The sequence below is a fragment of the Acomys russatus genome, chromosome 10, assembly GCF_903995435.1.
Source record: "Acomys russatus chromosome 10, mAcoRus1.1, whole genome shotgun sequence".
Classification (NCBI taxonomy): domain Eukaryota; kingdom Metazoa; phylum Chordata; class Mammalia; order Rodentia; family Muridae; genus Acomys; species Acomys russatus.
This window is the reverse complement of record NC_067146.1, coordinates 4,044,093-4,069,479: the sequence shown is the minus strand read 5'-3', so window position 1 is coordinate 4,069,479 and position 25,387 is coordinate 4,044,093. Positions and strand designations below refer to the sequence as shown.

The 25,387-nt window shown below is 43.8% G+C and overlaps 2 protein-coding genes across 15 annotated transcripts in view; both read left to right on the top strand.

Annotated features, from left to right (window-relative positions):
- Positions 1–323: 323 nt before the first annotated feature.
- Positions 324–6,225, top strand: Fmc1 (formation of mitochondrial complex V assembly factor 1 homolog). Its single transcript, XM_051151707.1, has 2 exons — positions 324–549; positions 5,938–6,225. Exons 1-2 carry the CDS (start codon positions 412–414, stop codon positions 6,139–6,141), a joined length of 342 nt encoding a protein of 113 aa, XP_051007664.1. The 5' UTR covers positions 324–411; the 3' UTR covers positions 6,142–6,225.
- An 8,793-nt stretch (positions 6,226–15,018) lies between these two features.
- Luc7l2 (LUC7 like 2, pre-mRNA splicing factor) overlaps positions 15,019–25,387 on the top strand; it is a 53,221-nt gene continuing 42,852 nt past the window's right edge. For 4 of the 14 annotated variants that reach the window (XM_051151702.1, XM_051151699.1, XM_051151697.1 and 1 more), the window contains exons 1-2: positions 20,128–21,054; positions 22,371–22,501. Coding sequence is in view for 3 of the 14 variants with exons in the window: in XM_051151701.1 (XP_051007658.1) it covers positions 15,037–15,097 (61 nt within the window). In the remaining 11 variants the exon portion in view is untranslated. Of the gene's footprint in view, positions 15,098–18,427; positions 18,689–20,127; positions 21,055–21,148; positions 21,673–22,370; positions 22,502–25,387 lie in introns of those variants that run through there. The other 10 variants (XM_051151703.1, XM_051151700.1, XM_051151705.1 and 7 more) reach the window with 7 other exon arrangements.

Sequence of the window (25,387 nt, the reverse complement as noted above, 5' to 3'; positions counted from 1 at the left end):
TGATGTGAGGCTTTACTAGTTGAGGGGCTGCAGTTTGCCGAGTCCATTTTCTTCCCCTAGGCTGCGGGTATAATAAAGTTTGGAGGTCGGCATCCCTAGTAGAAAATGGTTAGATCTTTTTAGCGTGACCTTTGTCAGATCCACACTCTCTCCTGCCAGCCACGTTTTCGCTGAGACTCAGCGGCTATAGCTAATGGAAGTCCAAAGTGACGCCGCCGGAAGGACCCTAGAAAAGGACCTTCCCTTGCTTTTCTTCTAACTCCCTAGGGCGCCGCTTGGCAGAGTCCCCAGGGCGGTCGGCAGGCGGCGCTGTGGGGCGGAGCGGGCCGTCCCAGCGCGCATCTCGCCGCGGAGGGTGGAAGGCCAGGGCGCCCTACGCTGTTAGGGACCAGGCTCGCCAAGGACAGGAAAATGGCGGCCTTGGGGTCCCCGGCGCGCACTCTGCGAGGCCTTCTGCGGGAGCTGCGCTACCTAAACGCAGCCACCGGGCGACCATATCGCGACACAGCAGCCTACCGGTACCTGGTTAAGGCTTTCCGGGCACATCGGGTACGGAAGCCGCGTCCAGCGGGCTCCAGGCAGGGAAGATGAGGGGGCGGCCTCGGCACGGGGGTCGCGGGGGTCTCGGGGCAAACGTGTCTGCTTTTTTCATCATCTAGTTCAGGCCCTGGGCTAACCTGTGGTCTCAAATCCTCTACTGACCCAGGAGCTGCGTGGGGTGCACCTTCCTAGAGACTTCGTCTCTGCCACCCACCAGGGTGGAGCTGTCTCTGACGATTTCATTGGTTTGTCTGGTACCCAGGGTGTGGAATTAGTTAAGGGGCGGGAGTTGTGTGCAGTTGGCCCTAGGGGTCGTCACGTTTAAAGGGCACCCTTTCCACTTTAAAGTGTTTGTAGGAAGCAAAGTTTTTGTGTCATGGGAGGTGGGGTGGGGTGTGTGTGTGTGGGGTGAGTATACAGAACTTCACTGTTACTCTGGCTTACCTGGAATTTGCTATGTAGACTGGATTGACCTTGAACTCACATCTGATTGCCTCTGTCTCCTGAGCCTGAGCGCTGAGATTAAAGACAAAATCAATTTTAAAAGGCAGTTTAGTGGGGGAATATTCGAGAGTTCTCAGAGTAAGTACTGTGTTTTGTTCTTTACATGATTAGCTTGCTGTAAAGCAGGATATGTTTTACTGCTGTAAGGAATATAAACATACAGGATGCTAGCTGGCCTTGGGAGGTACTGTTGTAAAATCCAGAGTCCATACCCTCTCAGTCAGAAGGCAATGAAAGATGGGTAATTTTCCAAATGGAGTGGTGATCAATTCTCTGCCTTTTGGACAAGATCAAATGTAAGTGGGGCAGCTAAGGCTCAGGGATAGTTACCTGCACAGTTCTGCTTCAGTTTAGGGGAAGGAAACCTAATGTCCTTGAACAACCTTTTTCTTCCTTCGAGACAGGGTTTCTCTGTGTAGCCTTGGCTGTCCTGGAGTCTCTTTGTTGACCAGGCTGGCCTCGAACTCACGGAGATCAGCCTGCCTCTGCCTCCTGAGTACTGGGATTACTACAATTGTGGGCCACAGTGCCTGGCAAGCAATCATCTTAACTGCTGAATTTGAGCAACACAAAACCATAGAACTAAAATTCACTTAGCTTTTAAAAAGTCATAATGTTGGTATATACTCATTTATAATTGGGCATGTCCCACGAAAGTCTTCACTTACCAGGAGATTGGGATAGATGTGAGGACATCCTACTGAGACTCTAGGTGAGAGAAATATAGGAGATGGGGAAATAGAAGGACCCAGAGGGTCCTAGAAACCTGTAAGAAGAACATCGTGATGGGTGGGCCCAGGGGGGTCTGCTCAAACTATTGCACTAACCAAGGACAATACAATAGTAAACATCCAACCCCTACTCTGATCTACCCAATGGACAAGACATTCTCCACAGTTATGTGGAGACTGGGGACTGACTCTGACATGGACTCTGGTGCCCGATATTTGACCACCTCCCCTTGGTGGAGAGGTCTGATGGCACTCAAAGAAAGAATAAGCAGGCTACCAAGATGAGACTTGATAGCCTGTGACTATATAGGTGGGGAGGAGGTCCCCCTCGGTCATAGACATAGGGGAGGGGAATAGGGTGAAAGCAGGAGGGAGGAATGGGAGGATACAAGTGATGGGATAACAATTGAGTTGTAATCTGAATAAATTAATAAAATATTAAAAAAAAAAAAAAGTCATGACGTTAGGGAGTGTGTGCTACAAATTTGGGCCAAATATCAAGAATAAGATGTGCCAGGAGGTGGAACACACCTTTAATCCCAGCACTCAGAGGAAGGTGGATCTTTGAGTTCAAGGCCATCCTGGTCTACAGATGAGTTCCAGGACAGCTAGGACTGTTACACAGAGAGAACCTGTCTCTGAAAAACAAAGATGTACGTGGGCCGCATCTTTTAAGAGGCTACAGTCTACCTGAAGAGCCGTGAAGCAAGACCATGCTTAGCATAAATAAGCATCAAGGGTATGGAACCAGTGGACAGTGGTATGAAGAAGAGGTGGTTAGGAAAATCTGGTAGGATCCGGAATTTACACGTGAATGGAGGAAAAATAAGAAAATGCATAATTCAAAGGCAAAACCTACAGTTTCAAATAGTTGTTAGCCATGCTGTGGGGGGGAAGATAAGGTATATACGCCTGCCGTTGTCCCTTACAGAGGTGACATTAGTGCCCCTGAAGGGGACTTTGTAGTGGTTTTGAGATTGTTAAAACGCTGTGTGTGCAGTGGCCCTGCCTTTACTCCCAGCATGTGGGAGGCCAGCCTGGCTAGAGTTGAATCCCAGGACAGCTAGAGTTCCACAGCGAAACCCTATCTTGAAAAAACTGTAACAAAAGAAATACCTCAGGAAACACCATAAATTCATGTTCAAAAGGTCAGGACTGGGCCAGCCAGGATGTCCCACACATTTCATCCCTGAAGCACAGCCAGGCAGATATGTGAGTTCAAGGCCAGCCTTGTCTATAAAGAAAGTTATTAGCCAGCCAGAGCTTCCTTGTCTCAAGAAACCCACCCAAAACAAAACAAAAACAAAAAAACCCCAAACAGACAAAACAACAAAATCAAACTCCCAAAATGCCAAGGCTAATTGTAAAAGGCAGCGGGACAGTACTTGTGTAGCATGCCTGAGACCTGGGCTCCATCTCCAGGGCTGGGGAAAAAAGAAAATTTAAGTAATCCCATTTCAGGGGTGTGGTGGTGTGGGCCTGTAATCCTAGCACTTAGGGAGGCAGAGGCAGAGGCAGGAAGATCGCAAAAGGGTTCCAGGACAGCCAGGGCTAGACAGAGAAATCTTGTCTTGAAAAACAATGTACTGGAACAGCGGGCATGGAGGCGCACGCCTTTAATCCCAGCACTCGGGAGGCAGAGGCAGGCGGATCGCTGTGAGTTTGAGGCCAGCCTGGTCTACAAAGCAAGTCTAGGACAGCCAAGGCTACACAGAGAGACACTGTGTTGGAACAAACAAACAAACAAACAAACAAACAGGCAAGCTGTTTGTGAGGCTGCTCCCCCTTCACCGCCATGCCAAGCCCACTGAGGCGTCACTGTGAGCAAGGCCTACCCTCCTGAACTGAAGAAATTTATCACTGTGATTGAAGAGTGTGTGGAGATGGCAGCCAGTGGGCAATAGAACAACATCGGGATGGTGGTCGTACGGGAAAGCAGCATCGTCGCGTTAGAAGCCTTGGAAAGAGTGTAAACAATGTCTGTGCAGCAGAGGTGCCCACATCCCTCCCCAAAGAGCCTGTTTGATTGTGATGTAGAGTTGTGTCGTGTACATTTTTGTGGTACTCAAAAACAAAACAAAACCAACAAAGTATATAAGGCAGGTTTATTCAGGGCATCTCACAGGCGGTCAGAGAAGTCACTGTGCAGACAGGGAAACAGAAAAGCTCGAGGTGGGGGTGGGGGGGGTTGAGGGTGTTTCAGAGAGAGAGAGAGAAAGATAAACAAAATGTGTGGATTATAGAGTGCAGAGTCTCTGGGGGAGAGGAAGTTTAGGGAGGGGCTGAGGGATGCCGGAAGGAACGCGGCCAGGTCCTTTTTGGTATGGTAAAGAGGCACCGTACTGCTTGTCCTGGGTCTGCGTCCTAGCACTGCACTAGTAAGTACATCAAGTATTACATGCTCTAGTTTTCAGATTTTAACCTTGGATATTCAGACTGAGAAAGGAATTAAGTATGCAGTGGTGCCCAGGGACTAATCTATGTTCAATTCTTGATGTTCCTGTTCTTTCTCACAACCGTGGAACCCCAAAGTAGTTAAGGACAGAGTGCTAAAACTGAAGCTGAGAACAACCATAATTAGGAGTCACCCTGGACACGGATATGGACTTTATAGCCTTTGCCCCCTTGGTTTTTCGAGACCATATAGTGGGGTCTGTGTAGCCTTGGCTGCCCTGGACTTGCTTTGTAGACTAGGCTGGCCTTGAACTCACAGAGATCCTCCTGCCTCTGCCTCCCAATTGCTAGGATTAAAGGTGTGCACCACCAATACCCAGCCAGCCATAGGTTCTTAAAGTCATCAAGCTCCAGACTTTGCAGATGGTTAAATTGTAAAAACAAGTTTAAATAATATGAAAACATACTTATTTCATATATATCCATCTATTATCTTCATATTGTTACTTCTGAGTACAAAGCCTTTTGTTTGTTTGTTTGTTTGTTTGTTTGTTTGTTTGTAGACAGGGTCTCTTTGTGTAACAGAGCCCTGGCTGTCCTAGACTCATTTTGTAAACTACCCTGGCCTTGAATTCACAGAGATCCTGCCTCTACCTCCTCAGTGCTGGGATTAAAGGTGTGCACCACTGCTCCAGGTCTAGAGCCATTCTTTTTTTTTTTTTTAGATAAAATAGGTTTCTGATTTTGGAGTTAGGTCTTTTGGAGAAAGGTGTTAGGTCTCAGGAAATCTATATATCCAGGAATGAGCTGAAGCTGGATGTGGGAGGATGTCTGGAGGTTATACAAAAGCCAGTACTCCTCAGGAACTTGTAAAGCAGGTTTTCTACCCACAAAGGAGTCGTTTCCCTTGCTTTGGAACAAGGGACTTGGCTCTACAATGAACTGTATCTGTGGTTGCACAGCAAAGTGTGCTAGCCTCCCTGCTCTCCCGGCCCTATTCACAAGTACTTGTTAAATATTTCAAAGCTGCTCCCCTCCTCTTTACCTGACCCCAACTTCCAGGCCTGTTCCAGCTCACTCAGTTCCTTCCCCTCAGCTACTCATTCTCCTTAAGATCCGCTCTCTCTTGCTCTCTCATGGCCCTGGCCATGTCCAATCTGCTATTTCCCCCTTCTCTGTTCTAGACTGTTCCAGATGCCTTCTGGATATAGTCTCTTAGTCACAATAAAAACGTGTGTGTGTGTGTGTGCGCGCGCGCACGCGCTGGAGAGATGGCTCAGAGGTTAAGAGCACTGTCTGCTCTTCCAGAGGGCCTGAGTTCAATCCCAGCAACCACATGGTGGCTCACAGCCATCTATAATGAGATCTGGTGCCCTCTTCTGGCCTAGAGATGTATGTGTAGGCTGAACATTGTATACATCATAAATAAATTAAAAACCAACCAACCAACCCATACCGTGGAGCGGTCATTTCAGTGCTTTCTTCAATGCACCCTGTCACATACAAAAGATTTATAGCATGTTCAAGCTATAGAATACAAAGCAGTCTTAATTTATTTTAAGGGAGGAAAAGCATGCATTCTTTACGTGACAAAACAACAAAGCTTTCCCAATTATACGGAGCTCCTAAGAAGGTATTAAATAGAGACCTATGCATATTTGTATTGTTTACTTTGTAGAGAACACGTACGTATTAACTTTTCCTCTGTGGGCATGTGGGTACACTAGGGTGTTGACAGAGATTCTGACTCTGCCAATTACTTTCTTAGGTCACCAGTGAGAAGTTGTGCAGAGCCCAACATGAGCTTCACTTCCAAGCTGCCACCTATCTCTGCCTCTTGCGTAGCATCCGGCAACATGTGGCCCTCCATCAGGAATTCCATGGGAAGGGTGAGCGTTCGGTGGAGGAGTCTGCTGGTTTGGTGGGCCTCCAGTTACCTCGTCAGCCTGGAGGGAAAGGCTGGGAGCCATGATGCAGAGTCCTCACATGTTCCTTCATTCAAGAACTTAACCGTTTTTACCAGTGTGTATTTATCATTAAAGATGTTTAAAGTGTAGTTTTTTTGTGTTTGTTTGTTTGTTTGTTTTTTTCTTTTTGTTTTTTTGAGACAGGGTCACCTCTGTGTTAGCCTTGGCTGTCTTGGACTCGCTTTGTAGACCAGGTTGGCCTTGAACTCACAGCAATCCACCTGCCTTTGCCTCCTAAGTGCTGGGATTAAAGGTGTGCGCCACCACGCCCGGATTTTTCTTTATTTTTTTGTTGACTGATTGGCTAGGGAATTAAAATTGGAAATGTACAGAGAAACCCTGTCTCAAAAAACAAACAAACAAAAAAATTGGAAATGTCTGCAAGTGCATTTGCTGAACTTTTTGCATTGGGTTCATTGACGCATGTGCACGTGTGTGTGTGTGTGTGTGTGCGTGCTTTTTTACACATGAAGGTCTATGTGGAGGTTGACAAAGGGATCTCTTCCTCAAGTGCTTCTCTGCCTTATTTTTTGAGACAATGTCTCTCACTGTTCTTGGAGCTTTTGAGTTCAGTGACTGACTAGCAAGTGACTGACTATCTGCCTCTGCTCCCAGCTGGGGTTAGAACCATGCCATGACTATGGCTGTGGGTGCCAGGGATCCAAACTCAGGCCCTTATGTGTGCACACTTTTCCCAGTGAGCCTGCCCCTAGTCCCTGCTGTGCTTGGTCTAACTGTATAACTTAGGTGTCTTTTGTTTTGTTTTGTTTTTGGAAATAAAAGGAGAGACAGGCTTAGTGGTCAGGAGTGTGTCCTGCTGCTGTAGAGGATCTGCGTTTGGTTCCCAGCACCTGTCAGGTAGCTGCCAGACAGACACCTTCTGTAACTCTAATTTCAAGGGGCACAACCCCTCTGCGCACTCTCTATAGGAAGCTACACTCAGTGCACCTCCCCCTACATAAAATTAAGACATTTTAAAAAATGGTTTATTTATTATTATATAACATGGAAGAGGGCACCAGATCTCACGATAGATGGTTGAGTGCTTGGGATTGCTGGGAACTGAACTCAGGACTTTTGGAAGAACAGACAGTGCTCTTAACCTCTGAGCCATCTCTCCAGCTCCTTAAAACATAAATTTTTGGTTTTTTGAGATAGGGTCTTACTATGTAGTCTGACTGTCCTGGAACTGGCCTTGAGCTCACAGAGACCTGCCTGCCTCTGCCTCCATAGTGCTCAAATTAAAGCACTACCATGCTGGGCTCTTAACATAGTTTATTTTTGGTTTTGGAGAGAGTTTCTCTGTGTAGCGTTGGCTGTCCTGGACTCTTTGTAGACCAGGGTGACCTCAAATTCACAGCGATCCACCTGTCTCTGTCTCCTTGAGTGCTGGGATTGCAGGCATGTGCCACCAGGCCTCACTTAACGTAAATATTTTAAAATATAAAAATAAGTAATATAAGCCTGTTGACTTATTCTAATGCCATAAATATAATACCCATATTTGTTCTTTGTATTGTCTCACATTTCCATTACTATTGGTAACCATTACTAAGTTTACTTGTATCTTTCTATATATTTTGTATGCCTAGACAGACAATTAAATATATGGGTGGGTATCTTTCTAAAAATTTTACTTTCTTATTGTATGATATATGTGAATGAATATATTTGTGTGCCATTGTGCAGGTGGAGGTCAGAGGATAGTTTTCGGGAGTCAGCTCTATCCTTTCAGTGTGATCCAGGGACTTAGTCCTCTGTTCCAAGTGCTGGCCTACTTGCTGGTCCAGTGTGTCTGTCTCTCATAAAAGTATATGGCAGGATGTGGTGGCGCACGCCTGTAATCTCAGCACTCAGGAGGCAGAGCCAGGCCGATCTCTGAGTTCGAGGCCAGCCTGGGTTACAAAGTGAGTCTAGAACAGCTAGGGCTACACTGAGAAACCCTGTTTAAGGTCCTGATTTCAATTCCCAGCAACCACATGGTGGCTCACAACTATCTATAATATGATCTGATGCCCTCCTCTGGCCTGCAGGTGTGCAGGCAGGCAGAGCGCTGTATATGTAATAACATAAGATTTAGTGCCCTCCTCTGGCCTGCAGGCAGGTGTTCATGCAGACACAACATTGTATACATAATAAATAAATAAATCTTTAAAAAATATTTTGCTTGATTCAAAAGTGTAAAAATATGGGAGATTAAGAACAGGAAGATACAATCGAGATGCAATCTGAGTAAATTATAATAAAAAAAGAATAATTCTTCCAGAAAAATGTAATATCCCTGCAGGAATATCACATGTAACTATACTTAACAAATAAACTGCATAAATAAAAAAACAACAAAGCAAATGTAAAAATATATACTACAAAAGAGTATAATTTTACCTGATTAAAAAATATGAACAAAGCTGGGAGAAATGGCACATGCCTGTAATTCTAGCCCTCAGGGAGGCAGAGGCAGCTGGACCTCTGTGAGTTTGAGGCTAGCTTGGTCTACAAAGGACAGGACAGGTAAGGCTACATAGGAAAACCTCTAGAAAAACAAAAACAGACACATTTTCACATGCTCTTTGTGCAGTGTGTTCCAGTTTTAGTGTATGTGCCGCAGAAGCAAGCACTGCTGACAATCTTTTGATTGAACTAATAAAGCATCCTAAATGATCCTTTCACTTTGAATGTCCTCAATTCCATAAATACAATTATTTTCTATAAACCACCAACTCTTCATTTCACTTGTGCTGTGCTTCTCTCTCTTATGTATGTGCGGGGTGTCCCCACCCCCACAAGGAACTAGACATAACTTCAACCCGAGGCCATGTCTCATTCCTCTTTGTATTCTTCAAAGCACTTTCTACTCACGTAGCATGTATTCAGTTGGTACTATTGAATTCATCGCCCAGTTAACTCCACTCATTAGAATTGTAAACTGAATAACAACCATTCTAAGGCATTGTCCCTTCTTTTTTGGTTGGGACTGGTCTCATATAGGCCAGGTTGGACTCAAACCTGAGTCAATGCTCCTGCCTCAGCGTCTTTGTTACTGGGATTACAGGCTTGAACCATCATGCCTGGTTCGTTCTTTAGGTTTCGTTCTTACTAGTTATCCCCTGCACAGACTTCAGATATTAATGCCTATTTATTTTTACTAGAACTGACGGTATTTCTGCTCTAAAGCATTGAGTAATGACTTTAATGTTAATTTGAATTACAAATAAAAACATGTAATAGGAACCAGATGTTTACTTAACTATAAGCAAGTTAATTTGGGTTAATCTGTTTTTTTAAAGTACGTTTTGTTTTTCCCTGTATTTTTTGTGGTACTGGGGACTGAATCCACTAACTAAACAGGTACTCTACCACTGAGCCACATCCTTTTTTTTTTTTTTAAGATTTATTTATTTATTTATTTATTACGTATACAGTGCTCTGCCTGCTTGTACCCCTGCAGGCTAGAAGAAGAGGGCACCAGATCACAGTATAGGTGGTTGTGGCTCACCATGTGGTTGCTGGGAATTGAACTCAGGACCCCTGGAAGAGCAGCCAGTGCTCTTAACTGCTGAGCCATCTCTTCAGCCCCTTCGTTGAAACAGCGTCTGTCCCTTTCTTAGTTGTATTTGCGTGTGTGGGCACACAGATGTGGAGGTCAGTTCCTTCTCCTTCCAGCCTTGGTTCTGGACACTCAACTCAGGTTGTTAGACTTACACAACAGCCACTTGTACGCACTGAGCCCCTTTGCCCGCTTTCAAAACATGGCCTTGTTAAACTTGTTGGTGCTGGCCTTTAACTCAGTATGACACCCAAGCACTCTGGATATTTGTTCATATTGCCTCAATTTCCCAAATAGCTGGGATTTCAGGACACCACCACACAAACTGTAATTTCTTTTTTGTTAGGACACGTTCTCATATAGCCTGGGCTGGCTGACTTATATGAGGCAAAGCTGGCTTAGAATTTCTTATCTTCATGCTATTCTCAAGTGCTAAGGTTATAGGCATGTGTCACCAAAGTTGGCTATATATACTTCTTTAATTTTATGAATTCTCAGTGAAAAATTGTCACTGAGCTTCTACCAGAATGAAGAAAATCTGTATCTAAAACCCCCAAAATTTAAGTAGCTAACATCAAGGAATGAGGACAAACAAAGCTAACTTCTTGGAAGTAGTAGAATGAAAAACTATATAATACTACAACATAAAGTTCTTTCCAGATGAGCAAAAAAAAAAGAATTTACTAACAGGCTAAAACAAAAGCAAACTATAAAGTATGTAAGGTAAATTTCTTTCTTTTTTGTTTTAATTTTAATTTTTAATTAATTTACTCAGATTATAACTCAATTGTTATCCCATCACTTGTATCCTCCCATTCTTCCCTCCCTCCCACTTTCACCCTGTTCCCCAATGTACAGTAAATTTCTTTAAAAAAAAAAAATAACCGAGGCCGGGCATCAGTGGCACACTCCTTTAATCCCAGCACTTGGGAGGCAGAGGCAGGTGGGTCTCTGAGTTCAAGGTCAGCCTGGTTTACCAAGGGAGTTTAAGGACAGCCAGGACAGAGAGAAACCCTATGTCAAAAAGCAAGCAAGCAAGCAAACAAACAGCCGGGCATGGGGGTGCATGCCTTTAATCCCAGGACTTGGTAGGCATAGGCAAGTGGATCACTGTGAGTTCGAGGCCAGCCTGGTCTACAGAGCAAGTCCAGGACAGCCAAGGCTAACACAGAGAGACCCTGTCTTGAAAAACCAATCAACCAACCAATCAACCAACCGAATAACTCTTGCAGGCCATAGAGAGTAGTGTTATATAACCTTACAACTCTTGGTTAAAGGGCAAAAGCAGCTGTAGAGAGTAGAATACGTGCGTCTGGCAGTATTCCAGGGAAACTTGAAAGTAACAGTGCTGCTGAGCTGTAATCTCTCAGTATTTGAGAGAAGGCAACAAGATGACTATTTCAAGGTTATCTTCAGCTACATAGCAAGTTTAAGGCCAGCCCGAATTATATGACACTGTGTTTTCCAAAAGCTAAAACCAGGTGGGCATAGTATTGAACCTGGGAGGCAGAGGCAGGTGGATCTCTTTGAGTTTGAGGGAAGCCTGGTCTACAGAGAGAGTTCCAGGCCATCTGGGGATACACAGTGAGATCCTATTTCAAACTAACCAGTAAACCAACCAAACCAAAAGAGCAACACTCCTCACCTCAAACCAAACAAGGCAGTGGTGTAGGCTCAGTTGACTGAACCCTAAACAGAAGAAAACTTCAGGGGCTGGAGAGATGGCTCAGGGGTTAAGAGCACTCTCTGCTCTTCCAGAGGTCCTGAGTTCAATTCCCAGAAACCAATGGTGGTCACAACAATCTATAATGAGATCTGGTGCCCTCTTCTGGTCTGCAGCTGTACATGCAGGCAAAGCATTGTATACATAATAAATAAGGCTGGGCGTTGTGGCGCATGCCTTTAATCACAGCAGTTGGGAGGCAGAGGCAGGCAGTTTGCTGAGTTCAAGGCCAGCCTGATCTACAAAAGGAGTCCAGGACAGCCAAGGCTACACAGAGAAACCCTGTCTCAGCCCCCCCTTCCAAAGTTATGTTCAGCATGCTCAAGTCACTGAATTTGGGGCAGTAAGATGGCTCAGCAGGTAAAGACACCTGCCACCAAGCCTGACAACCTTAAGTCTGGCCCCTGAAATTAACATGGTAGCAGAGAATCAGCTCTGGAGGTTGTCTTCCAATCCCTATACTCACAATGTTGCACAAAAAAATAAATGTTTTTGTTTTTTAATTGAATTAAACCCCACAAACCAAAACACCTGGTCTCTTTGTTATAGGCCAGCTTGGTCTAGCCCAGTCACAGTTACATGGTGAGGCCCTGTCTGTTTAACAAAACCCACAAAAAACCATTAACATTCAAACACGATTACTCAGCATTTAGTATACTTTTCTAAGAACGTGCTTCTCAAAATAGTTCTATAATAGTGCATCTCTCCAGAACATAATTAATTTGTACAATTTAATGTAAATAGTTACATTAATTTCCTTAAATTTTTTTTCCCCAAGACATTGTTTCTCTGTGTAGCCTTTGCTGTCCTGGACTTGCTTTGTAGACCAGGCTGGCCTCGAACTCAGAGATCTGCCTGCTTCTGCCTCCCAAGTGTTGGGATTAAAGGTGTGCGCCAGCACGCCTGGCTAATTTCCTTTTAAAAACCATATGTATATGAGTGTTTTACCTCACTGTATTATGTATGTACATATGTGTGGAGGGTGTTCTTAAAGGCGAGAAGAGAGCGTCAGATCCTCTGCACTGGAGTGACAGTGCTGAGCTGTTGTCATGAGGGCGATGAGAACTGAAGAGCTTGCGCCCTCGGTGGGCAGCGTTCTTAGCCTCAAAGGCTCTCTCCAGCTCTCGTACAACAGTTTTCAAAGGGATCTCTACGTAGCTGTTTGGAATTGTCTAGAATTTAGAGTGGTCCGTGCCTAACCCTAGTGTAGCTGAGGCAGGATGGCAGGCTTCAGGGCAGCTTGAGCTACACAGTTTAAGAATGTCATTCTGCCCACTGTCAGGTGAGCTGCAGTTAGAAAAAGCCCATTCCAGAGTCACAGACAAGGAGGGGGCACTAGGGCGCTCTATTCCCTGCTTCGCAGCTGGCTGCTGCTTCAGGCCTTCTCAGCTGATCCAAGGGTTAAAATGGTATAGGCGGTTGGCAACCCCACTGGGCTCACGCATCAGAAGAGGAGAGAATAATCTCGGGTCCCAAGACATTCACTGGATAATGTTTTGTGTGTTGAACCAAAGGGTGAGGAATTTGGAGAGGGAGCAATGTTAAAATTTGGTAAGATTTTGTGTCCCTAAAGAATCCAGCCAATTGCCGGTCGTGGTGGCGCACGCCTTTAATCCCAGCACTTGAGAGGCAGAGGCAGGCGGATCGCTTTGAGTTCGAGGCCAGCCTGGTCTACAAAGTGAGTCCAGGACAGTCAAGGCTACACAGAGAAACCCTGTCTCGAAAAACAAAAACAAAAACTGTAGAGAGACATGCAATTAAAACACAAACAAAACAAAAAGCACAAAACAAAACAAAAACCCCCGAGTATCATGACAAATTGGCAAACTTATTTTGCCTTTTGTGTCAGTCTGCCTAGCTTTGGCAGAGCTGACAAATATCTTATTCCCATCCTATGCTGTGTCTCCAGTTTTATGTTTAATATTAAGAGATAAGACAATAAAATAATAAGATGTCAGGCAACAGATTTATATGAGGTTTATTAAATGAGCACGGGGAGAGAAGAAAAGGGGGGGGGGTACCCCAGAGAGAGAGAGACAGAGTAAGAGAGAAAGAGGTAGAGGGATAGGAGTAAGGGGGTAAGAGAGTGGTGAGGTAGGTCTGTCCTTTTATATATTGGGGAGGGCCACACCCCATGGTAGGTAGACAATGACATCACAGGCAGGATTCTAACATTCAGCATTCATTTAACGAGGACAATTTTTCACACAACAGTGACATCCTGTCTCAAAAACAGTCCTCTGAATGGTTGATTACTTAAGATACCATGACTACAATTTGCATTAATTCAGTATGTACTTATATTTACCTTGTAACTGATTTCCCATTATTATATTATTATCGATCTGGCACTAGACTAATTAGGAATTTTAATTCCCCAATCCATGTGCAATTATAACGAAACAGCAAAAACCTCCCCATTACGTAGAAAGTAGCGACATTTCAGCTTAAAAGAAGCACCAGTTTCGAAAACCAGTATACAGCCCTGGCCTAGGTATTTCTCGTTGGCTCACTTGGGCCTCACGAGGCTGTTATTCGGTTACACCCACCAATCGTGAGGATGAGAAATCAATTATCCAGGGAAGGTCGTAGTTAGCAAGGTGTCGGAGTGCGGGACGACAGCCCGCCGAGAACCCACCCACGAGGCTATCTATCCTGTGTCCCAAGCCCTGCCGCCGACACGCCGCTCTGCAACACTGGCCTGCCCCAAGTGCTCACTAGCACAGGTTAGAATTTAGACTAGCAGCTTCCAGCTGTCCTCAATGTAGCGAAAGGGTCGGGCTGCCTGCTTTCCAGTGTGCTCATTTCGCGCGTTATTTCCTGGACCTGTCGTGTCCCAGTTGGGACACAGTTGGAGGGGAGGTGACCATAAGCCTGAGGTTAGGTGCTCTCGGCTCGGGCTGGGGCCTCTCACGGGCTCGCGACTCCGCCAGCATCGGACCGTCCTTGAGAACTTCCGACGAACTACTTACTCCGACTCGCTCTAGGCCTGGCACTTGCTAATTTGGAGCTGGGCAGCCAGCGCGACAAGCAGCCCGCAGCGTAGGCTCTGGCGCCCGGGGTCGCCTAGGTTCTAGAGTCGGCTAAAGAGCGACATTCTCGCGAGATCTGGGCGCGGGGCGGGGCCGGCAGGCGTGCGCGCGCTCGCCGGCCGTTAAGGCGGGACCCTTCGCGGGAGAAGAAGGGCGGGGCGGAGCCAGCTGGCTGGCGATTGGCCGAGCCCACGGGAAACGACGCGGCGCGAGTAGCGGGCGCGCTCCCGTCGAGGCGACGGCGGTGGCGAGCGGCGTCAGAGCTCGCTCGGGGGGGGTGTTGACGGCTTCTGGCGGGTGTCGGTGTCGGGAGGAAGGCGAGAGTCGGCTTAGCCGCTGTCCCGTCTGTCTCAGGAACCGGACGGAGAGCGAGGGCGCGAGGGCTCGCTCTCGAGGGGGCTGCCACCTTCCACGTCCACGCCGTCGTGAGGAGCGCAGCCCGGACTCTTCCCCGCGACCCCCTCCGACTCCCCACTAGCAGGGCCTCGAGGCCGCGGCGGCCACCGAGAAGGCGCTGCACCTCCCCCACCCCTTCCCCTAGTCCCCCGCCCGCCAGGGCCCGGTCAGCGCCCCACCCCCGCCCGCCCGCTCCGCCGCCATGTCGGCGCAGGCCCAGATGCGCGCGATGCTGGACCAGCTCATGGGCACCTCTCGGGACGGTAAGTCGCTGCCAGATCCCTGGGGGTGGGGGAGGGGCCGGGGCCGGTGTGGGGAAGGCCTCCGAGTGAGCACCGAGGTGCGCGCGTGCGGTCGCGTAAGGGGGGCCCCCCAAGGTGGGTAACGTGAGGTTTCCCCCCCCACCCCCGGCTCTCGTCCCGTCCAATCAGGGCTTGGCAGGCGGGCTTGGGGGCGGTGACCGTGCGGATTGGCGGGAACTGCTGCCAATGGGGCGAGGCAGGGCCTGGAAGCAGAAAGGAGAGCTGGTGCTTTTTTGGTGTTGACTTGGCCCGGGGTTGGGAGAGCCCAAGTCTGTCTCGCGTAGTGGGGCGGTCAGGTTGGCTGTTGAGTAAGGACCTGCGGGGCGCTAAGGCCTCCGCCCCCAGCTCTAGCTCCTTCACCCTGGGTTTTCGGATCACCCCTTGCCGCCGACCTCTAGAGTGGGTAGAAGCACCCCCTCTCCCGGGTCTTAAGGAAACCTTCACTACTAACCCCCAGTTCCAGGGACGCTTCGTCGAGCCCTACAGAATCTTTTTTTTTTTTTTGGTGGAAAATCTGACCCAAACCATGGTTTCTTAGAGTGGGTGTGTTTGGCCCCATTTTGTAGACGTGTTTAGGCCTATTTTTCTCCGAGAGACCTCCATTTTGTAAGACAATCTTAATAAAGGCTTTCTTCAGTAAATACTGACAAATTTTTACATGTGCCCTAACCAGAACCATTTTGGAAATATGAGGCCCATTGACGTAGAATTGAAGGAAAAAAAGGGGCTTTTAAAAATGCAGTTAGAGTTCTTATAGGGCTTTATCTACGTGTTGGATTGTCCTTTGTTCTAGATAGTTTAGTGATGAAATGTAGCTTTTTGGGGATGATTAACCATGTAATTTCAGATTAAAGTCTAGCACTTTCTTAAAAACAAATCCAAATCCTGACTTGTAAAAACTCGTTTAGGCAAGTTTCTTTGTGATTTAAATGCTGAGTTTTTTTTTTTCTTGGACACGATTGAGTTGCAAGAAAAGACATGCAAATTTAGCTTAATTTTAAATCCTGTTAATTTGCTTGGGTGCTTTGCCGAAAAGAATACAGGAAACGATAAAACCTATTTCAGCTCTTTTTAGCAATAAGTACAACCTTCAGAGTATGGTTACGCTTTAATAAAAACTGAATGGGAATTTTTCTTAATAGAACATTAAGATAAATGGGGTGGGTAACAGATTTTATTTATTGTTGTGTAGAGGAGGGAAAATTGGAAAGAAAATAAGATTTGTGTGTAGTAAGTAATCCCTTGAAAGTTAACATTAGAGCCAGGTGCTGTGGTGCACACCTTTAATCTCAGCAATTGGTAGGCAGAGGCAGGCGGATCTCTGTGAGCTCGAGGCCAGCCTGGTCTATAAAGTGAGTCCAGGACAACCAGGACTACAAGAGAAATCCTGTCTGGAAAAGCCAAAATAAAATAAATAAATAAATAAGCAAAAACCACCAACAACAAAAAAACCCCTTAACATTAATTTAAAACACCACTGGACTGACCTAACCTTTTATATTTGAGTAAGAATTTTATAACTGCAGCCTGTCTTAACTTTGTTCCTTTTCTATTATGAGTGAGGGTATTTAGAAGGGGCTTCATATAGGAACTTAACAGTTCAATCTTTGTAATGACATTTTAAGAAATCTTTAAGGTTTACTTACGTAGTCCTTTTAATTTGGATAGATGCCATTATTGGTATCTTCTGATAGATAGGATTTACTTATACTACTGGGTATGTAGTTGGATCAAGGTAACTATGACCTGACAGTTTTCTGAAAGCAGCCCCCTCTAGTATTGTAAAACCGAACCTTTGTAATATGTACATGTGCCTATAAATTTCTGTGTAGTCCCAGCAGCAAGCTGGATTTTTGAAAATTTATTGTTTTGTATTTAAATTATATTTGTGTCTCTGTCCCTGTATTTTTTTTTTATTGTTCTCAATACCAATTGAACTTATGAATGAGCTCATGTTTATGAGTAAACAACAGTATTTAGTTGAAGTGATTTGATTTTCAGTGCTACACTGATTCAAAAGAACTATCATTTCTGGCTTGGTAGGATGCTGAGGCAGGAGGAATTTCAGTTAGTTCAAGGCTAGCCTATGAAACAATTCTAGGGTAGTCTGAGTTAAGGCAAGACCTTGCCTTAACAAAAAAAATAAAAGGAACAACAACATTTATGGAAATGTGGAGTAAAGGGTTGAATATTTATTCAGGTGTGGTAGTGCACTGAGATCCTAGCTCAATATAAAACAGAAAAAACCACTTTTTAGATACCCATATTAGTTCTTTCGTATATGTAAGTTAACATAATACATTTCCTTCTTACTGCATATTTAATGAATTTGTAACGTAGGACCTTGAAATTAAATCAGAATAAAAAGTTATCTATGGAAGCTGGGCGTGGTGGCGCACACCTGTAATCCCAGTACTCAGGAAGGCAGAGGCAGGTGGGTCTCTGAGTTTGAGGCCAGCCTGGTCTGCAGAGTCCAGGACAGCTAAACCTACACAGAGAAACTCTGCCTCAAAAAACCAAAAAAAAAAAAAAAAAAAAAAAAAAAAAAGAAGAAGAAGAAGAAGAAGAAGAAGTAGTTATTCAAGGATAGGGGAACATAGGTATATCACTGAAAACCACCATGTAATTTGAACCATATAATGAGAAACCTTGTGTTACACAGACAGCTTACAAAAATGCTGTTTGTTTGGCATCAAGAGGTGGAATTGGGGATCCAGAAAGTGGGAGAGAGATGGAAAAGGTAGGTAAGGGTGGATATTTAAAAGAGCTTTGGTTGATTGGTTGTCCCTGTAGACTAACTGAAAACAGCCAAAACAGCCACGACTATTTTGTGTAGTGGTGCCTAAGACAGCAATTACCCTAAAACCTTTATATTGTATTTGTGAAGAAATCTGAAATGGTTAAGGAATTCTGGGACTCTGGGAAAATGTTGCTCCCCCTTTCCAAAGCTATCTTCCCTAACATTTCTAAGAGTTTTTAATTTTAAGTTGCTTGGAGACGTAAGTTTGTTGGTTAAGTGTATAATCAGTTACTTAAATCAGCTAATTGTTGTAGGTAACTTAAATCTCGCTAGAACCCTTCGGGATTGCAGTGGTAGGAAAATAGGTAACTCTGATTACTAGGCAGTTCAAGAAAGCATAGTCCTTGGTGCGTGGGGGCTTGGACAGTTAGAAGGGCAGCATGGTGGCATTGGGAGGTTGGGCAGGGGGTTGACTAGGAGGTGGGAGAGAAATGCATAAGGGAGATGGGAGGGCCAAAGACAAACTTTGCCTTCTTTGCAATTTTGCCTAGGGCCCTGGTGGTGGCAACCGCCTGTGTGCCACTGAAAATCGTGCCGATGCCTGGCATACTGCATAAATGGAAGCAGGGTACCGCGTGAGTTGAAACATTGGTCACACTATATAAAGTTTGTATATGTGAATCAGTGTAACTCAAACCCATGTAACTGGGGGTCTGTCTATATTTGGAATTTTCTAATAAGTCACAACTTAAGTTAAGGAAAAGAACACTGGGCTGAGACTCAGGAGACCTGGTTTCTAATTAGAAGCTTGGGTAAGTCACATAACCTTTTTGCCTCAAATTAAGTCTATAATTTGTTATTTGGGAAGCCAAATAATTTCCTATGTTATACTAAAAATGTTGAATAAATATAGTTAGGGTTTTTATTAAGGAAAAAAATCACAAATACCCATTACTATATTTTATCTTAAATTTAAGATTAATTACTTTAAAATTTTTCTGTCTTAGAAAAGAGACAAGTAATTTGTTTTTCCTGAACATATTTCAGATGGTAGCAGGAAAGGCCACAAAGGAGTTTAAACTATTTATTTATTTAAATTGGGCGGGGGCGTGTTTCAAGACAGGGTTTCTCTGTGTAGCCTTGGCTGTTCTGGACTCATATTGTAGACTAGACTGGCCTTGAACTCACTGAGATCTGCCTGCCACTGCCCCCCTGACTGCTGGGATTAAAGGTGTGTGCCACCACACTTGGCTCACAGAAAATTTTAAGAAACATTTTGAGAATTGTTTTTGTGACAGTTTAGAGAAAGCAGTCCAATGTTCTCAGATGGACCGTGGTCGTTTTGACGACATTGGATTAATTGTAAAACTGTCCATTGGCACAAAGCTTCTTTGTGAGCACATACCTCTGGCCATGATTCCAGAAAAGCTAAGGAGGGTACAATTAATATGAATTAAACAAAATTAGGGTGAACTGGAATACGGCCACCTCCCCAGTGATAGGGATCAAACTTGGGGTTTTGCATATGCTAGGGAAGCTCGGAATCACTAAACTGTATCGTTAGGTCTAGGACCTAGACCTAGATTATATCCTAAATTTAGAAGTTTGAAGTTTAGAAAGTTGTTCTGAGGGTACCGTGCTTTAAAATTGTTTTAAGTGGGAGCACAAACCATTTCTGAAAGGTTAAAATGAACTAGGAATGATAGTGTATCTTCAAATGTATCTTGGAAACCAACCTAGACACTCAAAGTGTAGATTATAGAAATAAAAATGTGTGTTATCATCTGTGATGATGGACTGTTTTGAACAAGCTAATGTTGGCTACAGCTGGGGATATGTCTCAGTGGTGGTGCACTTTCTTATCATGTGTAGCAACTTATTGAGTCATCCTTCAGTACTCCAGCCATCCCTCCTGCCTCTCCTGAGGGACAAAGGCACTCTAGTGGTTCTTTATCTCCAGCAGGGCTCTGCTGTGTCTGGCAGGGGTATCAGTCAATTCTCTGGAGAAGTAGATCATTATTGCTGTGTATAGGGCTTTCCTCTGATCCCAGCATTTGGGAGGTGAGGGCAAGAGGATCAGGAGTATCTCTTACTCAGCTCATAGTTAATTTGAGGTAACCCTAGGCTGCATGAGACCCCATCTCAAAAGGCCAAATCAACAAAACACCTATATACATTTTTGAGGTAATTTTACTTGTTTGGGGTACTAATTTTGCTGAGCTGTATGGTACATCCACAGATAATACAGGATGCTAATCTTAACTGCCAACTAATGCGTAGTGTGTGATAACATGCACAATTGAAAGGATAGTCATTTTAGGTAATACCTTAAAAAATGCAGTTCAGAAAGTAATTTACCTATTACTAGTACAAATTTAGTAATATATAACTAACTACATCTTCATTTGTGTAAAACATTACTGCCTTTCTACAAAATTACTGAATCAAAGATTTGAAGTAGTGTTTTTCTTCCCTGTGGATTATCTTCATTGTAAACTCATTTTTATTGTAATTTGTGTTTCTTGACTTGTCATCAACACATGTATTTTAATTTTCAACTTCATCTTAATGAATCATACTTATATCTTGGTCAGTTGTAAGCTATCCTTTTACTATACTTAGCTTATTTCATTTTAAGTAAAATAGGTATAGCCTTTAATGTACAAGTGCACATTTTTTAAAGGTACTTTTAAAAAATATTTATTATGTATACAACGTTCTGCCTGCATACCAGAAGAGGGCACCAGATCTCAGTACAGATGGTTGTGAGCCACTATGTGCTTTCTGGGACTTGAACTCAGGACCTCTGGAAGAGCAGTCAGTGCTCTTAACCTCTGAGCCATTTCTCCAGCCCCAGTAGTGCACATTTTAAAAAAACACAGTAATGGGATATTTCTTACGGTAGAACATGTACATCTAAGGCCAGTTTTCCTGTGTGTCTGTAACTATTGGATTTTGTTAGTGTTCAGGCATCTCTAAAACATTAAAAGCTCTGTTAGCACTTGAATAGTGAATCAGTTAAAGTTTCTCACTCATTTTGCATTTTGAACTCTAAATATTTCTATCTACAGAGCAGCCCAGAAAACTAAAATTTTCACCTCCTAGAACCCTGTTATCTTGGAATCTCTGCAGTTGTTTAGCATTCAAGTAAGCCTATGTTTCTGAGACAATATTTCAGGTAAAAAAAAATTTTTTTTGGTGTATATGCAAGTTCTGTAAGTGGCAAGTATGTTTCTAGTTAAAGTAGGATGTCAACTAAGGATTAAAAAAATAAAGCAAGGTGTCGTGGTCATGCTAGGATTCATTGAATCATCGTTTAGTAACATGCTTCTTACAGACAGTGAAACCTGAAGTTAGTGAGGGTTTAGATAAACAATGGGGTTCAGCATACCTGTGGTTTAACAATAAATGAAGGTTACTAAATGTGGCTAGACTACATAAATGAGATAGATGCTTCTTAATGAGCTTCTGGATGGACATGGCAACACATACCTGTAATTCCATCATTTGAGAGGATTACACAGGAGTACCTAGAATTCCAGGTTGGCCTACAGAATAGTAAGAGTTTGTCTCAAACAAACAAAAAGTGAACTTGAAAATCTGGAAGGATTACACTTGTAACCCTGGCATTCTACCTACCACTTGGGAGGCCGAAGCAGGAAGATGATGAGTTTGAGGTCAGCTTAGGTTACAGTTCAAAGAAAAAGTGCCTGAAGCATGTGAAGAAATTATAGACTAAGAAGATGAAAGAAGTTGCAACATCTTGTTGGAGAAAGAAATGAGGGAGTGAAACAGGGTAAGTTTCTGACAGGAATCTTTAGCAGTGTTAGCACACGAAGAAAAAACTATTTTTTGGGGGGGGTGTGGTGGGTGTGGGTCTGTGCATGCATGTGCATGCAGGTATATATGCACAGAGAAGCAAGACCACAGCTTCTGGTGGTGTCATCCTGACCGCTGACTTGGTGTCTTCCTGTCTGTGTCTCTGTGTAGGCTGGCAGTATAAGTGTGTTCCAGTGTGGATAATGTTTTTCACATGGGTTCTAGAGAGCAAACTCAGGTCCTTGTGCTTGTAAGAAAAGCACTTTAGCAATGAAGTTATTGCTCCAGCTGTTTTTTGTTTTTTTGTTTTTTTTGTTTTGTTTTGTTTTTTAAATCTTGTCTCAAGCAATTCTCTAACCATAGCTTCCCAAGCTGCTGGGACAACAGGCATGTACCACTGTTCTATTCCTGTTCTTTTGTAATTTAAATGATCATTTATTAGTAGCTGTTTGGGTAAAAATGGGAAGGTAAGGCTAAAATAGATGTATCAGTTTTGTAGGATTATTGAGCATAAAGAGGAAAGTAATTTTTTAAAAATTAAAGTTTACATGTCTTTGTTTTAGCTGAATAAGTTAAAGGAATCAGAAAGTAACATGTAGTTCAGTCAATTGAATAAATGTCATATCTTGTTTCTTAATATTTCCCAGAGAAAGAACTTAACTTCTTTTTTTGTAGAAAACACTCCATTGACACATTCTAATTTAGTTGTGAACCATATACAACTGATGTTTGACATATTTGAATCAACGTGAAAAGAATTTAACCAGCTGCCCTTGCTGAATCTTTTGTCCTGTCTCAAGAATATGGTAAATTGTTTGTTTTTATTTTCTTGAGACCTCAGATTTCTGTAGGCCTCAATTTTATATTTTAGAGTTAAACCATCCAAAGCTTTGCTTTTTAGTTAGGGCGGGTGGGTATTTATGGAGGATGCATATTGTACCAAGTTTTGTGTTGTATTCTGTCCTGTATTAGGCCCTTTGCAGTTAGTGCTTGAAGTAGGAGTTCCTATATCTACCAGGATGACCTTCCTGACTTAATGCTAGAATTACAGGCATAGGCTATCTCACCTTATTTTATGTTGTGCTGGGTATCAAACTGAGGGCCACATGCAAAGCACTTTATGAATAAACACTTATTTGACCAGATATAGGGGCTCATACCTGTAATCCTGCCTAGTGAGAGGCTGGGACAGGAGAATTTCTGTGTTTAAGGCCAGCCTGGGCTACAGAATGAAACTGTCTCAAACTCTAAGCATGTGGGCCCCTCTCCACCCCCCTCCCCCACACATTTGTTGGCTAATGTTCTGGGTCACAGTGTGTCCCAACAGCTGCATTCCTGTAGTTTATCAATTCAAATGCTTATTCTTTAGATGGAGGCCAACAATTTGTGTTAAAGAAGTCTTATGAAATTTCTTTGAATTTTTGTTTGTTTTAGTTTGTTTATTTTTTCCTCCCTGAGGCAGAGTTTCTCTGTGTAGGCTTGGCTGTCCTGGACTCACTTTGTAGAACAGTGATCTGTCTGCTTCTGCCTCCTAAGTGCTGGCATTAGAGGCGGGCGCCACCATTGCCTGGCTTACTTTAGTTGTTTCTTTTTTTGTTTTTGTTTTTGTTTTTTTGTTTTTGAGACTGAATCTGTCTGAATGGCCCTGGAACTTTTTATGTTGACGAGGCTGGCCTGGAACAGAGGTATAACTCTGCCTGTGTCCTTAGCGCGGAGATTGGAGGTATTCAGCACCATGTTTGTCTCTCGAAGTTTTGCATGCTGAAGATTCAAGAAACCGTGTTGTAGATAAATGTTTCTACTCTTTCTTCCCCCTCCCCCCAGACAGAATATCTCTGTGTAGCCTTGGCTGTCCTGGACTCTGTTTATAGACCAGGCTAGCCTCGAACTCACATTGATCCACCTGCCTCTGCCTCTAAAGTGCGGGATTAAAGGCGCAGTGTTTCCACTCTTAACTGGGTTATTTTATTGTTTTCTTTTAATATTTTTTTCCCTTTTTCTTTTTTGGAGGCAGAGTTTCTCTGTATAGCTCTGGAAGTACTGGAACTTGCTCTGTAGACCAAATTGGCCTTGAACTCAGATCCACTTTTCTCTGCCTCTTGAGTGCTGGGATTAAAGGCATGCACCACCACCACCTTTTCCCCCAACTAATTTTATAAAAATTTTAAGTTGTGTGTGTATGTGCACAATCTTTTTGTGGGGTGGTGCTTGAGTTTGGATCTATGGTTTTCTACAAATGGTAGGCAAGTACTCTACTATTTTTGCTATATTTCAGCACTTTTTTTTTTTTTTTAGACAAGGTTTCAGTGTGTATTACCAGTGTGTATATCATCTTATGTAGCTCTAGGCAGACTTTGAATTGTGATCCTGTTTCTCCAAGCAGTTGCCCTTACAGGCTTGTTTCTCAAAGCTATGTTTAAGTTGATTTAAAAAAAAACATTTGGGGGTGGTGGTGCGCTCCTTATCCCAGCACTCGGGAGGCAGAGGCAGGCGGATCTCTGTGAGTTTGGGGCCAGCCAAGGCTAACTCAGACACTGTCTCAAAAAACCGAAGGGGGGAAAAAAAAAAAAAAAAAACCCAACAAAATAGAAAGGTATGTTATAATGATACAGCTAGATTCTTGTTTGTTTTGTTTTGAGACAGGGTTTCACAGTGTAGCCCTGGCTAGCGTGGAATTGTCAATGTAGAGCAGGCTGGCCTCAATACAGAGATATGTCACCTTCTGCCTCCAAGTACTGGGGACTAAAGGGGTACACCACTATGCCCAGCTTACACTCTTTTTGTTTGTTTGTTTTTGGTTTTTGGTTTTTCGAGATAAGGTTTCTCTATGTAACCGTGGCTGTCGTGGCTGTCCTAGACTCGCTTTGTAGGCCAGGCTGGCCTCGAACTCACAGTGATCCGCCTGCCTCTGCCTCTGCCTCTGCCTCCTGAGTGCTGGCATTAGAGGCGGGCGCCACCACTGCCCGGCACAACTTGCACTTTTGTCACTTATAATTCTGTATGTTTAAGGTTAGAGTTTGTCATATATACTAAATAGATAATTGCCAAATAGATAACTTTTTTCTTGAGCTAATGTTTCTTACTGTGTGGTAAGTATCTTGTTGATTAAATTGAACGACACCCCAGATCATCTTGTGCCAATACCATATTCTGGAAAATACTGTTCTAGGTATTCATATATGATGTGAAATTATTTGCCAGTGTATATATCCAGTGTATATCCATGCCCATGAGTAGAAATAACTAGCCAGAAATAACAAAACCTGTGAAATAGGGAGTTTTTGGCTGTCTCTAGGGAGATCATCTAGACCTGAAGAATTAAATTACTTTATTTAACGTGGCTTCTCACTTTGCCTTTACTGTTTTGGTTCATGAGAGTCACCAGTTCTGCAAGCTATCACAAACACAGTGGCAGTGTGAAATGAGAATGCAGCAGTAGAAACCCTAAAGAGAGACCATTATTGCGATTAATGGGAGGGGCCAGGGAGGGTGATTTATCTTAGACCCTAGAGACTGTTAATAATAATGAAGAATTTGTGTCACAATTTAATTTGTAGTATTACAGGGAATATTTACTACAGTACTGTTTTGTTTTGCTTTTTTGTTTTAAAATTTGTGTGCGCATACCTGCTTGCCTTGTGTGTACCATGTGTGCAGTGCCAACAGAGGCAGAAAAGGGAATTGGATCCCAT